This window comes from Aquila chrysaetos, chromosome 11 (genome assembly GCF_900496995.4).
Source record: "Aquila chrysaetos chrysaetos chromosome 11, bAquChr1.4, whole genome shotgun sequence".
NCBI lineage: Eukaryota > Metazoa > Chordata > Aves > Accipitriformes > Accipitridae > Aquila > Aquila chrysaetos.
Window position 1 is genome coordinate 21934524 of NC_044014.1, and position 24732 is coordinate 21959255.

The following is a 24732-nucleotide window of genomic DNA, read 5'->3' on the forward strand; positions in this document are numbered from 1 at the left end:
AGACTTTCCCCTCATTCTATATGGCCATACAATCTTCTTTTCTTCAATAACTTCTTTAAATAAAAAAGTTGAAATGACCTTCCTAAACAAACATAGGTCTCCTGTAGGATTTTGTTTTCATCCTGTTGGCCTCCTGAGTTGTGCTTATCTTCTCTGAGAGTAGGAAAAGTATCAAAAATGTAGAAAATCTAAATCTTCTGAGAATTTGTCTTCCACCAAAAAGATTTCTTTAATCGATTTTCATTTGTGGGCATAAGCTGTTGTGACAGATGTAGCGAAGAAGGTGGGAACATGATGTACGCATATACCAGTGATCAATATCGGTAAACTGGATAGCATCAGCTGTGAGACATGGATTCAGGTGGTGTTAACTGACTTGCAGATAGATGCTGAATTCTTATCCTGCTCCTATATCGGGGACCCACTTAATGAGTGATATACAGGAAAGACTAATGGAGCACATTAAAATTCTGCTTCTGTCCTTTACTTTCCCTGCATTTTCATTTTTCTTCCCTTGATATCTGTGATGTATGGTGCTGTACTTTCCCTGTTCCTGCTGTGTGGTTGGAAGGTAACCAGAATCAGTAGGATTTGCTCTTATGAGTAACAGGTCCTAAACATCCTCTGAGTGAGAGAGTGCCAGAGTAGCTGTTTGTGACTGAAGAATGCACACCCCTTGTTTGCTGAAACTTGTTTATCTGTGACTCTTGGGAACCTGCACCCTCAGTTCCTTTAACGTTACTGAATATGTTGACATTTCAAGTGCAGCACCCCGACTGTGGAAATGAAGTTAATGACTACAGATTTTTAGGCTAAAAAGGAAGTACGTTTAGAGTGGTTAAATCCTCTGTGTTTAAGAGAAGAGGCTTTTGCAGCTTTTAGCACTGTGCAAATCAGAGAATTGCTTTGTCAGTGAGAAATGGCCATCTTGAGTCACTGTTGTTCACACAGGACTGTGAGCAAAGGGAATGGTCCTGAAAGACAGACCTGTGAAAAAGCAAGTCATACATTGGCTTCTTCAGGTCTGAATTTTGCAGAAGACCCTGAAATAGCGATTGCAAAGTATGTCCTGGCTGTGCTGTGCTGTGGGAGTGGGAGGTCAGCGATGGCATAGCAGGCTGGAGATGTAGCCAGGTGTTTCAAAGCACTGCCTTACCGGGTTCCTGCCATACACTGGTACTCTTAATAGTATAAAGACTTTAAATGTTCACAGCACCAAACAGTGCAGAATGCTGATAGCACCAGTAGGTGCTCGTGAATGATGATGTCTCTAGTACTGGTCTTCTGCCTGGTCCTACGTAGCCTTCTCTGGACACGTGCTGGTTGGCTGCATCCCAGAGCATCAGGTGAGGCACCATGTGAAATCAACTGTGCTTCCCTGGCAAAACACTATAAAATGCTCTTGGGTTACTGGTTAGAATAGCCTGCTACGCCTAGAGAGTTTTTTGCCTTTGTTTCTGGTATCAGGGGTTGTATTTTTGGGGAAAAGAAGGTAGTTGGCTCTGTGTGTGCTTTCTGTAGGTTTTTTATTAAAAAAATTAATGTGTTTAAGTGTGTGCATTCACTCACGCATGTTATTTAAAAGACTTGGGGTAAATAGTCAATTGACACCTGAATTTCCTGGATAATGAGCCAGGAACCCTGAACGGTCACTTAATATAATTTTTTTATTAGCAGATTTATGCTTTAAAAGAGTCTTGTTCTGCAGTTTAGGGCACTTCTCTTTAAATGAAGAGTACCTTTCTCTTAGCTGTGAATCATCTTTCTTCCCAGAGCAGTGTTTTCCTTAAGTAGTTTTGGCTTATTTCTGTAAGGATGGTTGAATTGTTGTTTTCTTAGGTACTTTCTTTGTGTGTTCTCTGACCTTACAAGCAATTGTTGTAAGAAATGTAATGTGCTTAAAGCTCTTTAGAACATCGCAGGTTAGATTTTTACTCTAATCAGTGTTTGGCTAAGTAGCTTTAATGGGATCTGTAGGGCCCAGTTCATCATTTACCTAAATTTCTGTGATCGTTTAACACTAAGTGAGTTTGAAATGCTGCGGGTCAGAACATTTTTCAGACTGCACCGATAAAAATGGGAACATGAAATTTCAGGGAAAACCAAGCTAGTCCGTATGGAGTAGGTATTACTAAACAGGTCTGATATCTACAAGTGATATCTCTTTTGTCATGTGCTTTTGGGCTATCATGCTAAATGTTACCAAAAATATCCTGAACGCTTTCCCAGCATCATTTGGGAACCGATTTCTCTAATTGCTAGAGGGAATTGTCATTTGCCCTTATGGTCCCTGGAGTGAGAAATAAGTTAATAAGCAATCTTAATATCTTAAGATGGAAAGGGAGAAAAGAAGATAAAATCCTTGAGCAGAATAGAAGCAACTTGAAGTATCAAGTTTGCTTTGGGAAGTATCCAGTTTTCTAGTATTGTTCTGAATCTGGTTTTAGATTCAGGAGGCCTTTGTAACCTTGGCTAAGAGATGATTCTGTGATTCGCTGTTTTAACAGTACACTTCGATGGTATAATATGAGTTGGAAGTCACAGAGGCTTTGCGGACCTTCTTAGCTGAGCAGAGGCAGTGATCCAGGCACGTGCGTCGTGTCCAAGTTGCACACGACGTGCAAACCGCATAGCTGCCTGCCACCCTGCCTGAGGAGCTCATGGTAGCACACAGCCTGGGCCAGCGGCAAGCGTCTCAACCAGCAAAGTTGTGTAGACACCGAGAAAGGCCAGCTCTTTGGAGAGTTCATCTAGGCTGCAGGCTTCCTATGTCTTTTGGCAGCTTGAGAAATTCCAAATTGCCAGTTGCCTAGAGGGTTTTTTAATCTGTGAATGTTTAAAATAGTCAATTGCTTTGGCATATTGACATGTGTAGTGTACCAAGAGAATTCCAGCAGTTGCATTAAATGCAGTTACTTCACAGAAGATAGAATGTTATTCCTTTTAATCTGTTTATAATTGCTGGCTTTCTCAGTGTTTGTATCTCTCTGCTGTTAAATACATGAAATTGTTTGAAACGGCATTTTCACTGTCACACAGGTAAGGTTAATGCATACTTCTTCCATTATCAAGAAAGCTGTATATTTTTGGATCATGTCTTTTGTAGTTCATATAATTTGTTCCCTGAGGGAAGGATTCATTTTTATGTGTTGCATCACATGAAGGCGTGCATCCATTTTAGGCAGGTTGTCTGGCAACAGCGAGATAAGAACATCCATAAAACATGCTGGATGCCAAACTTTGCAGCCTACTTTCTTTGTTAGAAATTGGGCACATGGCATGTGAATATAGTGAGTGTGCAAATGAATGTAATTTTAGTGAAATATATCAGACTGATGGTCTTGTGCAGAAATTAAAATTTGCTCTTCCAGGTGAGGCAGCCTCAGCTCAGCAAGAGGAAGGCTTTCAAACTCAAACAACTAAAGAGGGGAGACGGAGATCAGATCTCCATTTTGAAATGGCAGCTGGAGACACAGGTTATCCATCAGATGCACTTTGTGGAGCCTTTGGAAAGAAAGCAAAGCAATGCAAAACCCAGAAAAATGGTATGTTGAAAAAAGTCTGGAGAACAAAGCCATGAAGAAAAGGGCCTTTTTGAAGAGAATGCTCTCCTCACCTTATCTAGTGTATCGCTGAACTTAAGAGCGTATTCAAGCATTGTATCCCACATACTTCTAAGACCAAACTGGCAAGACTAAGTACACAGCAATACACAATGAGTAAGGACTTATACACAGGTGGACCATATCTGGAACGTGTAGGGACCTGCATGCCTGTCAGGTTTGCATAGTATCAGGTACATCCTTGCCAGCTCTAAGAGCTATTCACAAGGCAGACTGGAGATGAAATGCATTGTTCTTCTGACCACACTGTGGTGCAGACATAGGCAAGAGATTCTTATTTAACTCCAGCATTCTGCTGTGTTTGCCTTGTTCTTTGACTTTCTTCTCATTTATATTTCTTGTTTGTGATCTGTTAGCCTCCTTCACTCCCCTCCCCAAACCCCCAAGGGGCCTGTTCTTTGAATTCCTTGAAGTCTGCCATTAAAGCCATCCTTTTGTTGGTCTTTCTTTTCTGTTAAAGCCATATGATCTCGTGATTTTATTTCTGTTGCTGATGTTTTCAGGCACAGCTGTAAGTTCAGCACCTGGAATAAAGCTTGTTAATTCTCCTGTTTTACTTCCAGCCTTGTTTTTTGCCTTCAGGTTGTTTTTCCGAATTTGTCTCCCACTATGTGAAGTAGCTTGATGTGAGCATGAATGAGCAAGTTAGTGAGCTGAGTAATCCACAGTGAACTTGCTATAGATTTTCCACTGTGATGGAAGATCTGAAATCTTATATTGGGTTTCCACACTGATTCATGAATTGCTGGTCCCAGAGAATCAAGTGGGATCATCCAAGAACAGAAGATATTGGACTAGATGGATGGGGCAGATTGTTGGATTCCTTTTTCAGTATTTATAGTGGGTCTCTAGGAAAGCAAAAAAGGAAATAGGTGGTGTGATTTCCATCACCCTCCTCAGTTTCCAATGTCCAGGGGTAAATACTGCACAAGAGCAGAGATGCTAGGCATAGGTGCCATTATTCTTCCTTTCATTACTCTTCTAGCTGCATGCAAAAATCATTGATGAACCTTGATGATATTTCATCATATTTTATGGATAAAAATTGGAAATGAGGAAGGTTTAAGAAGTTTGCCAAGTATTGGCTTTATAAACGGTTAGTAAGTTTATTGCTCTTCCATGATGACCTGGTGACTGCCAAAGAAATAAAGGCAATATTCAGTTGATATGCAAAATACCATTTCCTACTGAAGTAATTAAATGTTGGGTTCTGTCAGCCACAAGATCTAGTGCTCACAAAGCTTTTGTAATTTAACAATCCATTTTTTTGACAGGTGAAGAAAATACTTCACAAAGCCTTCTCCCATTTCTTTCCTCTCCTTCTATCCACTTTAGATGATTATGTGCACATGCCAATATTGTCAACAACAACCACAACCCCTCTCCCCAAACTAAAAGTTTATGTTCTTTGTACTTTCCACTGTTCAGGTTGTGGTTTAACCCCACCACACAACTAAGCACCAGTGGGATGGGGGAGAGAATCAGAAGGAAAAAGGTAAAACTCGTGGTTGAGATAAGAACAGTTTAATAGAACAGAAAGGAAGAAACTAATAATGATAATAATAACAATAATAAAATGACAATAATAATAAAAGGATTGGAATATACTAAACAAGTGATGCACAATGCATTTGCTCACCACTCACTGACTGATGCCCTGTTAGTTCCCGAGCAGCAATCCCCCCAGGCCAACTCCACCCAGCTTATATACCAGGCATGACATCACAGGGTATGGAATATCCCTTTGGCCAGTTTGGGTCAGGTGCCCTGGCTGTGTCCCTTCCCAACATCTTGTGCCCCTCCAGCCTTCTTGCTGGCTGGGCATGAGAAGCTGAAAAATCCTTGACTTAGTCTAAACGCTACTTAGCAACAACTGAAAACATCAGTGTGTTATCAACATTCTTCTCATACTGAATCCAAGACATAACACTATACCAGCTACTAGAAAGAAAATTACCTCCATCCCAGCCAAAACCAGGACACAGATACAGATTTGCAGTGCAAGATTTGGAGAAAATCTGGGAAGAGGTTGTTAGGAAATCTGACACAGTTATGAAACCTGAAACAATACCTGGGTGTGTACCACTGCGTGTTTGTAGAACAACTGTGCATTCATGCTGTGGTCATGGGACTTGATGGAAGAACTGAGTTTCACTGCTGAGTTGCTGCTTTGCCATGCAAGGGTCATTCAGCTACTTTGTACTTTAGCACCTCACCATTTCAAGCAATGTCATTCTGTGTCCCATTCTGTAATTCTCATAAGATCCAAGAATGAGAATTGCTTTATGAATGGGAGCAATTATTACTTACTTATTCTTTTCTGCAAAGTTTTTTATTAAGGAAAGCAACCATTTATGCAGAAGGCTTTGTTGAAATGGTGCCTGTGTCACTCATTGTTGATAACAGTAAGTGATTTTACTAGATACTGATCTTGTGCTTAAACTATCATTGTAAAATGCAGTTGTAGTGCACAAAGTGAGATCAAAACAGCTTTCAGATTCCAGGTAGAAAACCACAAGTAGGCAGTGCCCTAGCCAGTCTGCTTTGGTTTGTTTAACTGTGTCTCAATTGGGCTGAGGCATTAGTACTTACCTTGTAGGGAGGGATATGCGGCTGGGGCATTGCAGTAACAACATCATCAAAACAACTGGTTCTGCTCTTCATTACTGAGATTTTAGCTGGAGAACTCTTATCATTAGATTAGGATCTTAACCCATTTTTTCATGTAAGATAATGTAACATAAAAATTGTATTGCCAAATGGGGAATATAGTTCCCTATCAGGTCATTGGTATGTTAGAGAATTAAGACTTCAGGAAGCAGGCATGTGCTAGGTTCATACATAGCCATTGGTGGCTTGAGGACGAAGGAGGACCTTTCTGTGGTGCCCTCTGTCCTCCTTTCCCAGAGGGAAAGAGAATAAAAATCACCTTGCTAAACCATTGGGATCTGGCTTGCAGTTTCTTCTGCAGGTCTATGAGCAGAGATAAGACTGGTTTAGTATTAGCCATACTTAGGACTGAATGTAGGCGTGTAGTCAGGGATGTAGCCAGAACAAGCTGTGAGGCTGCTTCCTCTGTTGTCTTCTATTTACCTGCCTTAATGACTGAAACCCAGAATGTTGGAAACACAAAATCCAAACCATTTTACCAAGGTATTTTCCCCCTTCCATCCTGGCAAGGACATATTGTATTTCTTTAGGATGCCCACTTGCTGTGGCTCCATTAAGTCTACAGCTGAGTTTGGAGAAAGTTCAGCATGTTAGATTGGTATTATAAGGGCACAAGAGCAGCTGTGGCTGCCTGAATTGTTATCAGTGAGCGGAGACCCTTCTTCTGGCTCAGGTGGCTCACAAGGGTTCTGGGTTTGGCTGTGTAAGTTAAGCTGTTGCAGTTAGTGGAAAATGGGTTATGGTAGGGAAGCAAGGGTAAAGTAACTTGAAGTACTGAATATGGAAGACTGAGATAAAAGGGAGGATGGCAGGGAAGTGTTGGCTTCTAGATCTCTGAACTGGGAAGGGAGAGATGTCATGCAAGAGTAACCAAGGAATGGTGGCAGAAGGGAAAATAATGAGCTAGCAAGGTGGAGAAGGCAAGATGAAGAGCCCTGCAGGAAAGCAGATGTGAGCTGAAGCAACTGCTGAAGGAAGGAGGCAGCTCTGTCACTCACAGTAGGGAGCAAATTCAAGGGGAAGATAGAAAAAGAAAGGAAAGTTGGGAGGGGATTCAGGCAATTGCAAGCAACTACATCCCAAAGCTTAGAGAAACATGTCACTGTATGGGTAGGAATGGGTAGCAGTTTTTCTGTTTTTCAATCATTTCCCTGCTTCTGCTTTCCTCTTTGTTTCCCTAGAGCCAGGCTCTGATGGGGACCTCGGAGCAGCAGCTGGCAGTGAGTGGCTCATGAGAAGTTACAAGTTGCACTTGTAATTTTTTCCTATCTAGATTTTTTTTTTCAAGTGCCTGCCAGGTGGTTCTAGTTGACTAGGATGATTTGAAAGGCAGGATTCCCATTATCCCATACAGAAAGACTGATCTGCTAAAGTAGAGTGACACTTGCTTTAACTGGTGATAATTGTATCGTCCATGCTGGCAGATGTTGCATTTGTCTTGACCTTTCACTGAAGTGCAAAGACTAATGCTTTTGTAAGAAGGAAGGAGAGCTTGTTTGGAGCTGTAATTACTAGACTAGAATATGTTTTACTGTGCAATGGGAACATACTAGAAAAAGCCTCTGAAGACCTTTATTTGTTGGGTAGTGATAGTACCATAATGGAAGCTTATCCTTGCCACTCCCATGTCAGTATTAATTTGTGAATAATTGGTAAAAGATCCCAGGATGAATGTACCGGTGATAGATACAGTGTGAAAAGTGAGCTTTTGTTTGTTTGCCTTTAAAATAATTTTTATCTATTTAACCTTTATGTTCCCCACTTAGTAGTTGTGCCTGCCATTAAAAATCTACCTATTCCAGGAGCTCCTTCCATGGCTTTACAGCTCTTTTCTATCCTAATGACTGGAAAACTTAAGGCATCCTTAATGTATCACAGCATGGGAAACACCAGCAAGCACCGGCTCTATTTAATGGCTTCCACAGTGCTTTTTCCTGAAGGATAGATGTTTATTATTTTATTTGTAAAAGAGAATTAAACAGCACAGCTAGACTTCATGAACTGTATTACTTAGAAGTGTTTCTGTTGCTGTTTAATGATTTAAAAAAAAAAATTTTTTTTGGTCCTTTGCGGAAGCTGGCAAGGAAGCACTGTACTTTCCTTCGGCAGGGGTGCTGCTTGAGTGGTCATAGTGAACTGGAAATTACTGTTGCACAGGGAAACTCAGTTGTTTATCTGTTTTCAGCCCAACACATTTTAAAGTCTGCTTGTATATAAACTGTGATACTTGGAGCAACTCTTTCAAAAAAATGTGCCTGATGAGAAGACAGGCTAAGACAGGGTCGGTTGGTGTCCAAGGGCTGAAGCAATTTTATCTGGGTGATGGGGCTGCTTGCTGGTTGATGGGACAGGCAGACTGTGTGTATTATTTGCAAGTCTGTGTTGGATCTAGTAGTGGCTATTGGGTCAGTTGTCACTCCTTGAAAATATGGCTGAGTTGGTGCTTCTCCTCCTTGTTGGTGTAAGTAGCTCTGCCGGTACAGATTTTGGCCAACCCGGGCTAAGGCTGTAGTGAATTTCCTGTTGACTTTATGGAGGAACCAGCTTTGTGTGGTAAAGAAACTGAGATGTGAAAAAGCACTTAGGTGGCTAGGAGTCCTTTAGAAATATCACCGATACTTAAATATATGTTTGTATGCCCTCTGTAACCCTTACGGGAATATTTTTCAAGACCACTTTTTTGTTTAAAAATGATCATTCTTTCAATAACAAAACGAACTGTTCGCAGTCATCTGCTGACTGAAAGCTCTGATAGGTATGTTTCCAACAGTAGATCAATAAAGATAATATGAGCATCTGTCTCAGGCTCCTGGCATCCATCAGATAAAATCAGTTCTGGGAGCAGAGGCAGAAAGACTAGTTTCTGTGGCGTGGCTAAGAGTGTGTTTGCTCTGCATGATTTACCGTGTCGTGCAAATACAGGTCTTGTCCTCCAGCCTGTTTGTGCTTATTAGATTTTAGCACATTCTCTTTTCAACAGAGGTGCCTGTGTAAGTTCAGTCATGCTCCCTTGCAGGCATCTTCTTCAGCTAGACAGCAGTATTTGGGGAGCGTTGAGTTAACGTCAAGAAACCTCTGCTCTGTTTAATTTTGTCTTTAGGAATTTCACCGAGAAGTCTTTGACACCTAGGGCTGGGTTTGAGACTGTCACCTGTGTGGAGCTGTATGTGTTGCTTTAGGCAGACTTCTTGGCCACGGGTCCCGCTCGTCACTATCATTTTCCCTTGTCCCACATAGCCTTGCTTTGTTTACCTCCCACATGTCCGTAGAAGGCCAAGCACAGCCTGCTTCCCCCACACCTCACACATATGCAATGACAACTCTTTGTGCTTGCCAGCTTGTGTTGCTCTCTTTTCGTCATAGCTTGAGAACATGTTCCTCCCCCCTTTTTATTTCCTCCCGCCTTCTACAGCTTCAATGAACTTTTTTTTCTCTGTTGCTATAGTTACACTGCCTTTGATGAAATCAGCTAGGTCCTTCCCGTATGGTTGGAGTCAATTCTTAGCCGTAGTGGTTCTGGCAGAAGTCCTGTTCAAGTCTTCACATAAGCATCATGTCCATATTTTGGGGGGTCTTGACCTGTTTGTTTCTGTTCCGGTAATACTGTTATCTATGTAACAAAAGCTCATAGTCATCTCAAAAATCAAACTCAGCCTTGCACATTGCATATCTGGCATTCAAGTCAGTGGTAATTTAGGCCACAACTATTCCAGACCTTAAACTGATCCTTGCTGATTTTTAGTTTGGCCATCAGTCAAAACTGGCAGGGGATTCCCTGGTCGCTTCTCCTCTGTTCTTCTGAAACACTGTTTTACTATCTTCTGGGTACTCAAACTCCTACATACAGAGAATTTGAGAACACTGCATTTGCTTCCTCACGTTTTTAAGGGAGGAAGTGCAATTTATATCTGTCAACTGAGGTGATGCCCAGGACTCTGTTGAGAGGCAACCAGTGTTGTAAGGAAGGGTCAGCCTGCTTTTGTAAGCACATGCTGAAGTTTTTGCCTTGCCTTCTCTTTTCTCAACACAGAGCTTTGAAGTTGCTCTGGGGATGTGCTGTCGGAAGAAGTGTTGGGGAGCTCAGGGGTCTCAAAGTGTGGGTGTAGCATCTGGGTGCCCAGCCAGCCGGGCTGACTTGACATGGGCTTTAGTCATTGAAGGTCGCTTGAATTGTAACAAACCATAGGCAGGAGGTCTGAAACCAGTGAGTGTGCTATATCCAAGCTGATCTAGGAGTAACAGCAGTGGACTGCTTTGGGCTTTTTTTTTATGTCACCATTTGTTATATATGAAGGACTTCTGATGTCACGCTCTGTCTGATCTGTCAGTGCCAATGAGAACTGGAAGAGGGTGCTGTCAAAGTGTCTCTGTTAGGTTAGATTCTCTTCAGGAATAAAGGTGAAAGAGTTTGGTTCCTAAAATCCCAGATGAAAAGATGCACTTCTAGAAACTCTTACCCAGCATAGAGCCCATAGGAAAAAGTAGTAAATTTACCCTTTTTTCAGAGGGTTTAAATCTCAAACCAATTTACATCCTAGCTTCACAGAGTTAGGGGAACATGTTATGACTTGCCCCGTTTGTAATATTTGCTTAGAAAAAAAGTGTTTCTTGTTGGATTTTATTCAGAAAAGTTTTTGCAGAGCAATTTCTAGGCTCTTCCCAGTGGAGCAATTCTGTCCAGTTACACTTACGGTAAACTGTAACCAAATGTTATGACTTGCCCTATTTGTCATACTTGTTTAGAAAAAAGTATTTCTTGTTGGATTTTATTCAGAAAAGTCTTTGCAGAGCAATTTCTAGGCTCCTCCCAGTGGGGCAATCATGTCCAGTTACACCTATGGTAAACTGATGTTCAGAAACCCAGAACCCTTAGAGGACAAAATATCTTGGTGAAACCTACAGTTTATTTTGGTAGGAGATAAGATTGTCATCCTTATCAGTCAGGGTCTGCACACTGAAAAGTGAGTAACAGATACAGTTGTCACTGATTACAGTTTTGAGAATTGCAGCTTCTGCATTTCCATCTTGTATAATATTTCAGTTTAATTATGAGTTCTGTGGTAAATAGGAAGTTCCTCAGTAATTCTGCTTTGTCTCCTGAAATGACATGCATGTGGTTATTCACAATTGTTTCCAGACATCACTGTGATACTTTTGTTTTTCTTTAAGCAAGAGCTTTCAGTTTTAGTGCTTGGACATTTGCCTTTAGATGTAGATGAAGCAGGGCTGAGAAATATCCTTTCCAAAATAGACACCATCTGAGAAAAGGGCTTTCCAGTATTCATAGGGAGAAGAAGTCATTGTTCTAGTATTTCTCAGTTTGTACTTGTCTTGCCTATGTGATTTTCAGCAAGGTAATATCTTTTTAAGCAAACAAAGCAATTTAGTGATTATCGTAAATCAGGCTGATGTCAATAGAAGCAACATCCTTAAAAGCCACAGCTGTAAAACTTTCTCTGTGGAATTTGGTTTCTAATACCAGCTTTAAAATATTCTCATAACTGTGATTTGTCGCTGCACTGATCCTGTTCTTCCTCTTTCAGAATGAGAAGGCTTTGGGGCATTCTGTGAGCCGCTCTAGTAACATCTCAAAGGTATGTTCCTTGATATAACTCAGTCTTTGATAAACGTGGGGATACTGGGATTTCTTTCATTTCAAAACTGGGGTGATATACATGACAATGTGACCAGTAGAAAATGCTTCTTGTCCTGTCTGTCATTGATAGTCACTCCTGAAACATTAGAACTCTCTGGTGTTTTGTAGACTCTCTTTACAGGTCAAATGAAATGGAAGCTACAGTAGGTTTCCTCTTTCACACAGTCAGCCTCCTTAGCTTGGTAGGAGCAAGATAGATGACAGATGCCTGAGATCTTATCCTGGGGGTAAAAATCGCTCCAAAAAACATCACTCAATTATGTTCTTTTATACCATAAGCTATCTGATGTAATGTTCTCCGTAAGACATGTATAGCCATGCATCCTGTAATATGTATTGGATATATGGTTAATTATTTTATTGTCACTTCAACACTGAATTATTGTTAGTACCATGAAATGCATTGGTATCAGGGCATGACTATGTAAGTATTTTAAAAAAAAAATTTTAAATTACAATAAAAATTTTGCTATTACAGGCCGTGGTCTTGTAAGGGAAGCGTGATGCTCTACCCTTTCTATTCACACTTCGGTATAGCCGATGGACGTACAATGTCTTTGTTATGCCGTTAGGAAAAAGGTATCTTCTGTCCAAGATAACTTATTACAATACATACCTTACTCCTACTTCTGCATTACAAATAATTAGGTGGAAGCCTGACACCTTTTTGCTTACACAAGTAAATTGCTTCAAGCCTTCATGCAAGCAAGGCTGTGCTCATTGACCAGTGTTTTTCATGGGGCGCATAAGCCTCAACCCTTCACTGCCACAGTCGATGTTGCTGGTAATAGTGACTTTTAATGAGAGACCGAGTCATTATGGCTGTGACAAGCTCAAGTCTCTTCTTTCTTTTCTGGGTAGTTCAGGGTATAGGAAGCTATTCATGCCTATCTCCAGCAGAGGAAACAGTGGCTGCGCTTAATTTACACTTTATACGGGCACAGACAACTTTGACTTTGGAGCAAAAAGACAAGATTACTGGGTGTCTTAAATAATGAGCAGGGGAACTGTCCAGTGCACAAGGTATTGACCAAGCTGAAGGTGTTGTTGTCATGGAGTGATGTGGGATTGTGTTTCGCATTCGGTGTCAGAAAATGTGCATTCACAGAAAGGGTTTTGAAATAAATACCATGTGAGTATAAGTTCTCACCTGTGCTTTTCTAAAATGGGACTGTGCCAGTTCCTTCTTACCCTGGATCTTCTCTTCTTAGTGATCCTTAATTGGATTTTCAGGCGTTGCTCAGCAGAGGTGGTAGTTTCATCATTAAGTGTTGTTGTACTTTTCCTAGAATGTCTGAAATTCAGCAGCCTTTTGGCAGCAGCAGTTTGGTACCCATACGAAGCTGCGCAGTTCATTCTTAACTCATCAAGAACTGGTAGTGTGGCAGTGCAGTGGGAAGGACCTTGCACTCTGGCAAAGCTCTCCCTGGAACTGCTGGCAAGTGAGACATCAATATTTGCATTCATCTTGAAACACTGAAATGTTCAGCATGATTGCTGTGTGTTGCAAAAGCTAAAGTTCTCAAGGGGAGCAGAGGTCAGCTTTGCCAGTTCAATGGGTGAGACTTTTCAGTTGCAAACATGAGCTTCCCAGAGGTATTGATGTTCTTACTGCTCCTCTGTCACCTCTGTCTCTGATCCATTCCATGCACCTACTCCACTCTGGAGATAGCTTCTAATAAGGGCCAGAAGTGGAAGTCCCATCAGTGAAATCAGTCCCCTGATTTGCCTCATACATCCGAATGCTGCCTTGCACATCCAGGCAGTTCAGTGCTAAGCTGCAACAATTTATTTTGCAGTCTACAGGTGTGTTGGCTGTTGCAAGCAATTTGTAGGACAAAACAAGAAAGATTATAGTAGTGGGATGCTGTGTGGAAGCTTAAGTATGTGGAAAATTTTTCATTAGTTCTGAGGTTTAATAGGAAAGTGCCTTTTATTTTTGTTTAGAATAATGTAACAACCTAGCCAATAAGGCAGATTGAATACATGTAAAGGAAAAAGTATGGAAATGCTTGGCTGCCTCTATAGCCCTTTATGAAATCCACAGAGCTTGTTGATACTACACCATTTTAAGAGGAGCTATTTAACCAAAACTGAGTTTAATCAATTACATGCTGCACTTCCAGATATGTTGGGGGCTGTGTGTGTGTGTACAGAAATAATGATCATGCTTCCTGCAAATGACTGTTTCAGCTATTATTTTTCCACCCAAATTTAACTTACAGCATAGCAATGTAGCAAATCGCTACAAATGCTTGGCGCTGACACTTGATTCAAAGCGTTTCTGGTGCTGATATGTCATTATGAACCCGCTGTGATTATTATTGTGTATCTTTCCACTGCTCTCAGTTGCACAGTGCAATATGAGTGGAAAGGATTGAGTCAGAACTCAGCCTCTAGCCAAGAGAGGATGCTGTGTTAGTGGTTGTGACCAAGGAAAGCAATGCCCTAGGGCTAAAAGTGAACAAGGAGGGAGGCAGACAGATGGTGCCACTGAAAATGAGATCAGCTGGTAGAGGTAGCAGGACCTCTCTGAACATAGACCCCAAGTGTTGGGGCCAGGTGGAGCTGTCCCTTGGGAGGAAGGGGCAAAAAGGCAGTTCTCCAAGAGGCAGATGCTAAGAGAGGCTGAAGAGATGCTAGTACATGTGGCCAGGCCAAGAAAAAACAATCACCTGAATACTTGACTGGGGATGGAGGCCAGAAGCAGCAGAAAAAGGAGTAGGGAGTAAGATGTAGGAGGATCTTCATATGGTGCCATTAGGCTTTGTGCAGTCTGTTGCACGCTGGGGGATGTGGCATTCCTCCAGGCTCTTCTTTGGGTTTTTGGTGTGTATATTTCAAACACTCCTTTTAAATCTGCTCCAGATGAAACATTAGAATTTCTGGAATCTTTTCTATGTTTGTTTTGAATTTAAAAAAAATAGTGTTGAAGGCAGGTTGAATTGATTTAGTCATGGGACTTGGACACAGCCCAATTCCTGACTTGTCCTGTTCAAGCACAGTGATGCTAATTGAAACACCTCCGATTGGCACAGGTGTATACTGCCCAGATCGACATCTCAACGGTTTACCCTAAGCCAGCATTTTTGCCAAGAAGCCACTGTTCACTGGTAAGTGGCTTCATCATACAAACCACACAGAGAAATAATTAAGCTTTATAGAAGCTTCATCCTCTAAATATAGATGAAATTGACCCTAAAACACAGCTAGTCGCTGACAGCAGCTAAAAAAGGGATTTTCACAGTGGTGGTAATTCATGCCCTCTGCTCTTAGATAAAGGAATTGTGCTTACAAGCAGATTAAACGAGGTCACTAACAAAGCTGGTCTGTAAACAGTTATCCTCAAATTAGTGACATTGTTTAGCTTTAAAGTGTCTGATATATCCTGAAACTGATGATGTGACGTATGGAAATATCTTCAGGTCATCTGTGTGCTGTTCCTGTCATCTGATTGCTCTGGAGGGCTGATTTTAGCGTAGTGGAGAAGCACTTTGTAGTCTTATTTTCATGGCCCTCTAAGGGGTAAACTTTGAAAATGCTAATACTGAGATCACAGCAAAGGAATCAAAAGGGCACTCCTTAAAAAATGTAAATGCTGTGTCTTTTCTGAAGGCCTGTACAGTTTTATCTCTTGAGCAGAAGCACACTGTAAAGTATTAAATTATTCTTGGGCTGAATGGCAGCCAGTGCAGATGCAAAGTGGTAGCCTAAGCTTGCTATGAAATTTAAAATCCATTTAGGCTGTTCATCAGCTTGGAACAGATTTAGAAAAGCATATGAATACACACGTCCACTGTTGCCTGAAGCTTTGATGGATTCAGTGAGCGTTTGTCCGTAAAAAAGCAGTCCAGGTTTTTCAGTTGCAGAGCTTAGCTGTCCTGTATCTATCAGATGACCAAGGCTTACTGAAAAGAACTGCTGCTTGGAGGTGTTCCGTTCAGGTACATGAGCCTGGGGGTAGGGAAAGAGAAGTTGCTTAAAAAAAATTAAGTCCTTCGACTGAGCTATTGGGGAAAGGAAAGGACATGGAAAATTGTATAGTGTGAAGATTAAGGTATGCTCTTTTCCCCGCCCACAAGAGCAAGTAATCTCATGCTGGGGCACGGTGCAGTCGTGTTCGTAAGAAGTGTGATAGTTCCTTTTCTCTTTTGTTGCCTCCATCCATTCAAGGTATTTTGAGGAAGATTTTAAAGGCAAAGGGCTATATTTTTTTTCTTCTTCTCCCTGCAGAACCTGTGCAGTTGTTACTGGGTTTAGTCAACATTAATCTTGTGCTATAGGCAGGTTGAATTATGCTTGGGGAGATTTTGAAAGGATAGATAGCCGCCTTTCTCTAGTGCCTTCGGCTCTGGTATCTCTAGAGAAAGTTCCTGCCAGAATCCTCCTTTAGATTTCCTTAGGAAGAGTGAGGGGAAGCTGACTTCAGCTTGACTCCTAGTTTCTAGATATAATTTTAATTGTAGTCATATACATTATATAAAGTATGGAACAAAGTTCTTCCAGCAGCTGACTGCTGGTTCCTATGGAATTGTTGCCAAAATTATATGGTGGAGTTGATCATCCTGAAAATTTCAGATGCCTCTTTCTCATATCTTCTCGGCTCCCCCCCCCAGTTTTTTTAACTACTTTTCATTCTAATAGTGCATCTTATCCCAGCTAAAGACACTTGATTTTAATATGCACTGGAAATCAAAATGGCACAAGTCTGGTAGGGAGAATTTAATGGAGAAGACCAGAAGTTACTGATATTTGATCCTGCCATGTTGGTATTTAGGAAAAGCTTTCAAAAACAGCCTGTCAGCAGGGCTGTCTCCCCTTCACAACATCCAGACTGTCTGTAGGTGGCCAGTTCTGGCTATCTCAAGTGTCAGGTTAATACACTCAGCACGGCTGGTTGGTCTCGTTGCACTGCTGCCTGGGTGTGCTAGTTCAGCTGGAGGCCTCCTTTGGCATGCGTGCAGTGAAACAACCACGTCTGTTCCACAGATGAGATTTGGAGACTTTACAGCTGCAGTGCGCTTTAGCGACAGCCATCAGCCAACATGTACTGGAATACAGCACTTGCTGAAAGCATAAAAACACAAATATGTTGCGTCCTGGTGGATGGCTGCAGTCAAGCAATTGTATTTGTTCTGCAGTGGCTTGAGAAAAATGATGAATGTGTCCCTTGGGTTTAATCAAGACCTCCCTGCCTGCCTTTAGCCCATGCTCAGGACTTCTCAGCACACCAGGCAGAACTGGATTTTGCCACTGTGGATGAGACAGGGCTGGGGCTGCCCCTGTCAAAGGGATGGGAGGTGAACGGGGCAGGGGTGGCACAAACTGAGTCAGATTCCCTGGGTCTTTTCGTAGATGTCCTTTGCGTATCTGAAGATTAGCCCGGTTAGCTATGGAGTGCCTTGCAGTGGCACTTGGTGCCTTTTTTCACAAGGTCCCCATCACTCTTGTTTTCTTTCCTAGATCACTGTCTATACCTAGATCCTGCCAAAGGAACAGGTATGGGGTGGTTGGTCTTGGTTTCAGTAGTGTAAACTAAGGCGGGAGCAGAGCCTGGGGCTTCCGCTGCCTTTGGAGATGTACCATGCAAGATAAGTGCCTGCCATGTCCCTGACTAGCAGCAGCCTTGTATTCTTAATACACGTTTAAATAGGATCTGTGCAAGAGAGAGAAAATAGCTCTTTGGCAATGAGTTCTTTTAAAACACAGGGTGTGAAAACCGTCCCTCTGATTCTGTCTTTCCTGTGTGCTTCTGCCACGTTCGTCATTGTGATGTGTTAATACCAGGAGAGACAAATCTGATTCAAACAAAACTCCCAGTGGCCCCTTGCAGATCGCAGCACTGTGATCTCAGTGCGGAAAAAGCGTCACAGTGGAGGGGGATTGCTAGGGGCAGGGGAGGGGATTAAAGGCAGTGGGCCTCAATCAGTGGTTGTGCTTGGGACAGGACAACTGCGGGGCAGTGGTGGGAGATGTCTCCACTTAGCTAACACTTAACTGTGGTTAGCTGTGTCTCTTTAATCCCCAGAGGGACTGGTGGTGGTTGGGGTGGGCTCAGCGGAGAATACCATCGCTGTGCTGCTGTTGTTCTAACGGGGAACGGAGGTAGAGAGAAACTGCTGCAATGGTCTAGTAGTGTTGGAGACGTCTTTTAGCATCAGTCTTTTTGACAGTAAGTGCAGCTATCTTTTAGGATTTTTATTGCTCTCTTATTTTATATATATTTCTTTTAGCCCAGCAGAAGAGCGTAGTTTTGAAGTGGGTTCATCACAGTGTAAAATAAGTCAAACCCATAATCAAAATGTGAGGTTGGAATTTGGGATGTGGAGTGCTTGGCTCCTTGCTCTATTGCTAAATTTGTATTTGTCTGAAGCTCCTTGTGCTGCAGTTCCTCCTGAGTAAAAGACTTTAAAATTGTGCTGCTTTTCTCTAACCCTTTGTCTGCCCAAAGGAGAGGCGTGCTCTATTATTAAATGTGTATAGTACTTAGTAAGTTAGTTCCAGGTCCTTAGCTGAGACTTCTAGGTGTTTTTGTAGCACAAATAGTAGGGCCGCAGTACTGGTCCTATTCATGTGGCACCTAGAAATGATGAAGTTTACAGGTGTGCGGGAAAACCTTTCTTTGCTTCCTTCAAACTTCCAATCAGTGGAGGAATTCTTCTGGACTTAAGTTGTTTCTAACTTTTTACCTTCAATTAATAATTTGATAAGGTTTTCAGAATGTGACAGGCCCTGCTCTTTTCAATGAGGTATAATTGCTAGTACTGAAATGCAGCCCAGAGTGAGACAACAGCAACTATACCCAGAAGTGCCTTCTCAGTTAACCAGGTTATCTTGGAATATACCCAAGCCATTGACATGTTCACTATGCCTCACTTCAAAGATGACTTTATTTTCTGAGGCAGGGTGGGTTTTTTGGTTTCGGTGTGCAGTCTGTAATCACAGGTAGGTAATCAGAAAGGCACTGAGTTCTCCACCAACAGATCACACTGTTTGTGGAGTGGGGGCAGAATGAGACCAGCTATGGCAGCACATACGTATAGATACATATGTACATATATATATATATACACACATGCATGCATGCACACACACACACACACACACATATGTATAAAATAAGATAGAGATATATATATATATCTTCTTGATGGCAACCCTCCAGAGAGCTGTAGGCTTCCAGGGATTACTACCTTCAGAGTCTCTGTGATTATCTAAACACCAGTGCGGAAGGCCACACTGTGACCTCACTGAATTGCATTAGATGGGAATGTCAATATACACAATTAACTAACTATTGACCTTTAGTCCTGAGCTACTTTAGGCAACCAGTCGGGCTGTACAGGGTAACTCACTTAGCATATAGGTCCAAGGCTTGTCATTGGAGGTGATATTTCTCCATGCGAAAGGCATGAAAGACCACAGAGATTCAGCAAGTGATTCTGGGGTTGGAATGGTCAAATTCAGGCTGTCAAGGCTTAGGCTACCCATCACATAATGAGCATGGCACAAACCTCCTATGACAAGGAGTGCTTTAAAACCTACTACTGCTATTGCCATTGTAAGTGGCTGGTTCAGCCAAAGGTGCTGCTACTTGTGAGGCTGCTGCTGGGGCATTAAGGATGGTGTGTGTGCCAGCAGCTACAGGGTGGTGAAGGCTTTGATTGCTCATTTTCCCAGCCTCTTCAGGGCTGAGCCTTGGATGGGAGCAATGTCAGAGCTCCAAGCTAGCTGGATCTGCCTCTCTGTTACGTTCAACCATCCCATTGCCTCTTCCTTGCCCTGTTCTGGCCCAAGGCTGCCAGTGTTTCTTCTTTTCTGTGGCACTTCTCTGCCTGATAGCTGCTGTATCTGAGTCAGTAAACCCAGCCAAGCTGTGTGGACTGGCCAGCATCAGCTGCATGCACCTCTGCTTCTAGAACTGGCAGAACTTACTTCTTGGGCTCTTGGCAGCACCTTGCATTTTACTATGCTCTTCTTGTCAGTGCATTGTGCCTTGCCATTAGAAGCTTACTGCTCTAGCCGACTGATGTTCCTTCAGCAGCTGAAGCTAGGGAAGTGACTGGCATTAAACAAGCTCAGTAAAAGAAGTGGTTAGTTTTACCCCACCTCGCTATCCTAATCTGATTTGCAGTGCAGTTGTGTAAATAGTTTCACAAGCAAAAAGCATGGGAGGAAGGGAGGACAGACTGAGAGACTGGAGGCTCATTGAACCATGGCTTTTGGTGGTAGCCACAGCTTACATCAGCTTAAACCGAGGGTGGGGCGTAACTTCTCCACTGTTTTGTTGTTCCACATTGTGGTGCCTTTCCAAGCGTGTTAACTTCTGTTCATATTTTGGTTGCATTTGCATTACGTATGAAGATGGAGCAACGGACCTCCTGTTTTTAAGCAGGAAGATAGGAGGAAAAGGAAATGTGCCTCAGATGTGGTGGTTTCACAAGGTGTCCTGAACAGTGCTGGCATCTAGAAACAGAATAGTAAACTTGAAATGCAAATGAAATTCCACAATTTCTTGTTTGTCGCAGCCTTTTGATATCCCAAGTGGTGAGACTTTGACACTGTCTTGGTGCCAGGCAATTGGATCAAGAAACCAGTAACATGGTTTCAGAAGGGAAATTTTGGATCATTGAGTCTAGTCATCTGCTATTAGATTGTCACATCATATATACTGCTGTCTATTTTTTTGGAAAGCTTCATTGCTAAAGTGAAGGAGTAGAGAGATTGGATTCATTCTAAGCAGGTTGCCTTCTGCGATTTGCTCATAACATAAAACCTGAGACAGATTTATTAATTGATTTGTGACTTCAGTTCCAACAATATAGGGCTCTGTTTCCATGGCAGAATGCAACATGCTGTTTTACTGATTCAATATTTTGTTTTTAGAAGATTGCTAAATGTGTCTTTTAAAATAACTCATTATTTAAGTCTTATTAATTTTCATTTGTGTAATTATAGCAGCAGATTATAGTGTGTCAGGTCTTTCACTAATTTGCCAGTCTTTCTTTAAAAAAAAGTAATTACTGCACAAACTCTTTAAAAGATAGGATTTGGAGTCAGAGATGTACCTGCTTTTAGGCGAGGTTAAGCATTAAATAGAGAGCAAATTTCCAAGTAATACCTGAATTCACCTCGCTGCATGATCAGCATCCTATGTCATTAGCATGTGCAAGTGGTGTAAAATGTAAAGAACTATAGTTTCCAGGATAAAGCCAATAATTGATCTTTAAGTCTGTAATTTGTTTTGTCACAGTCATAACGTAGTTCAGTTTGCTTTCTAGCCCGAGGTTATTCTCTTGGGTTTTATTCCATACACGTACCTAGCTGGGGAGAATGGGAAATAAGTTACAGCGTCTTGCTACGGATCAAGAGGTGTGTGAGTCTTGCCCTTGACTCTTGCAGACCCAGCTGTAAATGGATACCTGTTTTTTCAGGTTTGGTGCACCTGAGGCATCCCAATGTGAGGCCAGATACATTGCTCTCTGTAGTGCTGTTGGCTAGAGAAACAAAACCTTAACAGATGAGTCCTGTAACATGGAAGATGATGGTTGTATTTGTATTTATAAAGTAACACGTGGATTCTAGTACACCCGTCTTCTCTCACAAAGAAAGAAGAGTATATTGTGTGACAAGGAACCTTGCTTTTGCTATGAGAATGTAAAAGCCTGCAGCGGCCTTGTTGAAATATACCATAGGGGCTTTTAATAAATTAGGTGAGACAGATGCAGTGTGTGTGTGTTGCACCATGAGCAGAGATCGTCAAAGCAGTGATGACTGAGCTAGCTCTGGCGTCTCAAGCTGAAGTACAGGGCTGGGCACAGCGTGCTTCTGTGGCAACAGACCTTTCGTGACCTGAGGTCTCTCCTAGTCTGGCTTTGTGTGCTTGCCTGGCCCAGGTCTGTGCTGGCTCTGCTGGTTTTTGTGCAGCCCAGCATGGTGTTGACACTTGTGCTGATTGCATTGTTCCTTCCTGGGTTTCAGGTTTTGCTTTGCAGATCAAAAGAGCTGTAAACCTTTGTTTGAATTTTGAAATGCAGGCGGTGTTTTGCAGCAGTGGGTGAGCGGCACAGCCTATCCAGCAGCTCTGGAACATGGAAGAACCAGGTTTAAAGATTCTCTATTATGAGGTTATCAACACAGGTCTTCTCCTTGCCAAAACCTCTCGGAAGAGTCAAGAAGTTTCTGTTAGTGACCCCCAGAATATAGCGGCAGAAAAGGCCTATGATAATAGCCCATCGAGTCCCAGCTCTGAGACAATGATGGTTCTTACTATATTGATTTTAGAGGCTTGTCTAGTAAGTGTGAAATCTGCCAAGAGCTTAGCTTTATTTTTTTGAGTTAGTTCAGCTGAATTCTGAATTCTTCAGTTACTGTATTTCTCACTGTGCTCTTGCTGGGTCTTACAAACGTGACTGCTGCCACACCTCTTCTCCAAGTAGGTGGAAGTCCCTGTCAGAGTAAGAGCTGGATGAAAGGCCTCGCAAAGTGCAAAGAGTACTTCAGGGAATGGTCTGGTTTGGCAGGTGCTCATGTGCATATGCTAGTATGGAAAGTAAGTCCCCAAACAGTGTTTGAGTTACTGAATTACTGACGGTTCTGTCTTGTGAAAAAAAAAGCCCCAAGCCTCTAATCTCTTGTCATCATTATAAGTGGAAGGATTAGCTATTATGTGGTAGCTAAGTTCCAACCAGTCTATACACACACCTACATCTAATTATTCTAATTACCGTAGCATTGCTCATTTCCTGAGCTAGAGCTATTGTTCTGTGCAATGTTTGACAGCTGGCAGGTTCCGCTCCAGGGATGGCTGCATTTGACCCTGGGGGAAGACTTTTCTGTTCTGATTACTACTTTTCCGAGGATGAGGCTGTATGACCTCCCTTTCTAGCATTTGACAGTTAAGCCACTTTATTGCAACTAGCCCTTGAATATCTGATGTAGAGTGATATCTGACTCCATATGCTGTGTTTAATCCTGAAGGTGATTGCTGTGCATACCAAACTCTTCCAACTTGTGACTTGCTTCTTTTTGTTTGTTTGTTTTAATTTCACTGCAGGCTGGAAGTCCAACCTCTATCTCTGCCCCTCATAGCTTCTCTCGGACTTCTGTTACACCATCCAACCAGGACATCTGCAGGTAAAGTGTGTTGTTTGCATGGCTACAGTGAGGCTCATGTGAGGTTCAAATTAAGAAAAAAACAGAACTGAAAAAGCACATGTGTGGGGAAGTAAGCAATGTGGGGTTCCCATATGAAGCATCCCATTTGTTTGACTCAACTGCTGTCTAACACTGCTTCATTGAATCCCACTGACTGTTTGGCCCTGCTATGTTTGCCATTCCCACACTAGCCATAATTCTCATTTCTTCACTTTTAATTATATGTGTTCTCTTATGTAATTGTTTTTTACTTTCTGTGCTTTTATTCCACTGTTCTGCATGCAGTTCCAGTGCAGTGTTTTCTGAGTGTTGTCATCACAGTCCAGTGCAGTCTGCTGTTGTCTTGAAAAATCCTCACTGCCAGAGCCCTCTGACACAAGGGGTCACTGTGACAGTAATCTGTCAGGACACGTTACATGCAGCAAAGAGAAACTCCCGTGGGCAGGATCGGGGCCAGGCACTCAGGTCTGCTAAGAATGTAAAGCCCACCCGCACTCTGAAATTCTCCAAGTCCCTCAATGACGTGGACCAGAAGGCACAGAGCACCAGTGAGTGCTTTGACTATGTGGAGCGAACACGCTCAGAAGGCAAATTGACCCCGACTCAAGAGCAGTGTTTAAGGATTAACAAATTTCATCTTAAAGAGAGGAAACCGCTGAATCTCAGGCCTCTTTCTTTTAGCAATTCTAAGCACTCCTATATCCCTTCCCTTTCCAACTACTCGAGTGCATCGGGAGGAGCAGAGAACCACAGCGCTGTACATATCCCCTTGCTGGAGGACAAAGTGGACCATGACACCTCAAGGAGCAAAAAACTGTTGCGTTACCTTTTTTCCTTCTCCCACACCTCCAGCACCAGCAGCCTGCATAAGTTCCACGAACTGGAGAGCTATTCCAGTCATTTCCAAGCTGAGAAATCCTCCAGCGTGCTGGTGGAAAGCACGGACTTCTGCTCTGATGATATGGGAGACGATGACGTCTTTGAGGACAGCACCTCAGTGAAATTGAAAACAAAAGAGCAGCGGGCGCCACTCTGTTCAGTTGAGAAGGACAGTGACCTTGACTGCCCTTCCCCCCTCTCAGAAAAATTCCCCCCTCTCTCCCCTGTGTCCACATCGGGGGATACCTGCAGGTTGGTTTACCAGAGAACCACCTACCTTCAAGCCCTCCCATGTGTGGTGGTGACCGTTCTGCTTTCCCCTGCCTTTGTGCTGTTTCTGTCTTTTCTTTCATCCTGTCACCTTGCTTTAATATGTGCGATTTGAAGCATGCAGCCTTCTCTCTGCTGTCCTGCACCCCTCTGATGCACATAATAAGGCTACTAAGCAAAAGAATTTCCTTTGGAGTCAAATAAATTCTCTTGCAATTTGTTTCAGGTTTGAGGTTCTGAGATGGTATTTTTCTGTTATCAGTGCCCAAACTGGGAATATCAGGAGAGAATCAGCTATGCATATTAAAGGCCAAGCTGAACATGTCTTAGCTTTTAATGAGCAATGTGTTGTCCTGACAGTCACTGCTGGTTTGGTCGGAGGGTCGGGAATCAGGAGGAGAACACTGTTTGAAAATTGCTTCTGAGATCAGGTCAATATAGCTTAAGATTTATTTTTTTTCCCATCTTTTCCTCACA

At 42.4% G+C, this 24732-nt stretch overlaps 1 protein-coding gene across 9 annotated transcripts in view; it reads left to right on the forward strand.

Annotated features, from left to right (window-relative positions):
• Positions 1 to 24732, forward strand: part of MARCHF8 (membrane associated ring-CH-type finger 8) — a 98531-nt gene that overhangs the window by 64326 nt on the left and 9473 nt on the right. For 3 of the 9 annotated variants that reach the window (XM_041127173.1, XM_041127175.1, XM_041127177.1), the window contains 3 exons: positions 11837 to 11887; positions 23006 to 23085; positions 23392 to 24237. In XM_041127173.1, coding sequence (XP_040983107.1) covers positions 11837 to 11887; positions 23006 to 23085; positions 23392 to 24237 — 977 coding nt within the window. Of the gene's footprint in view, positions 1 to 3371; positions 3546 to 11836; positions 11888 to 23005; positions 23086 to 23391; positions 24238 to 24732 lie in introns of all 9 variants that reach the window. The other 6 variants (XM_041127172.1, XM_041127174.1, XM_041127176.1 and 3 more) reach the window with 4 other exon arrangements.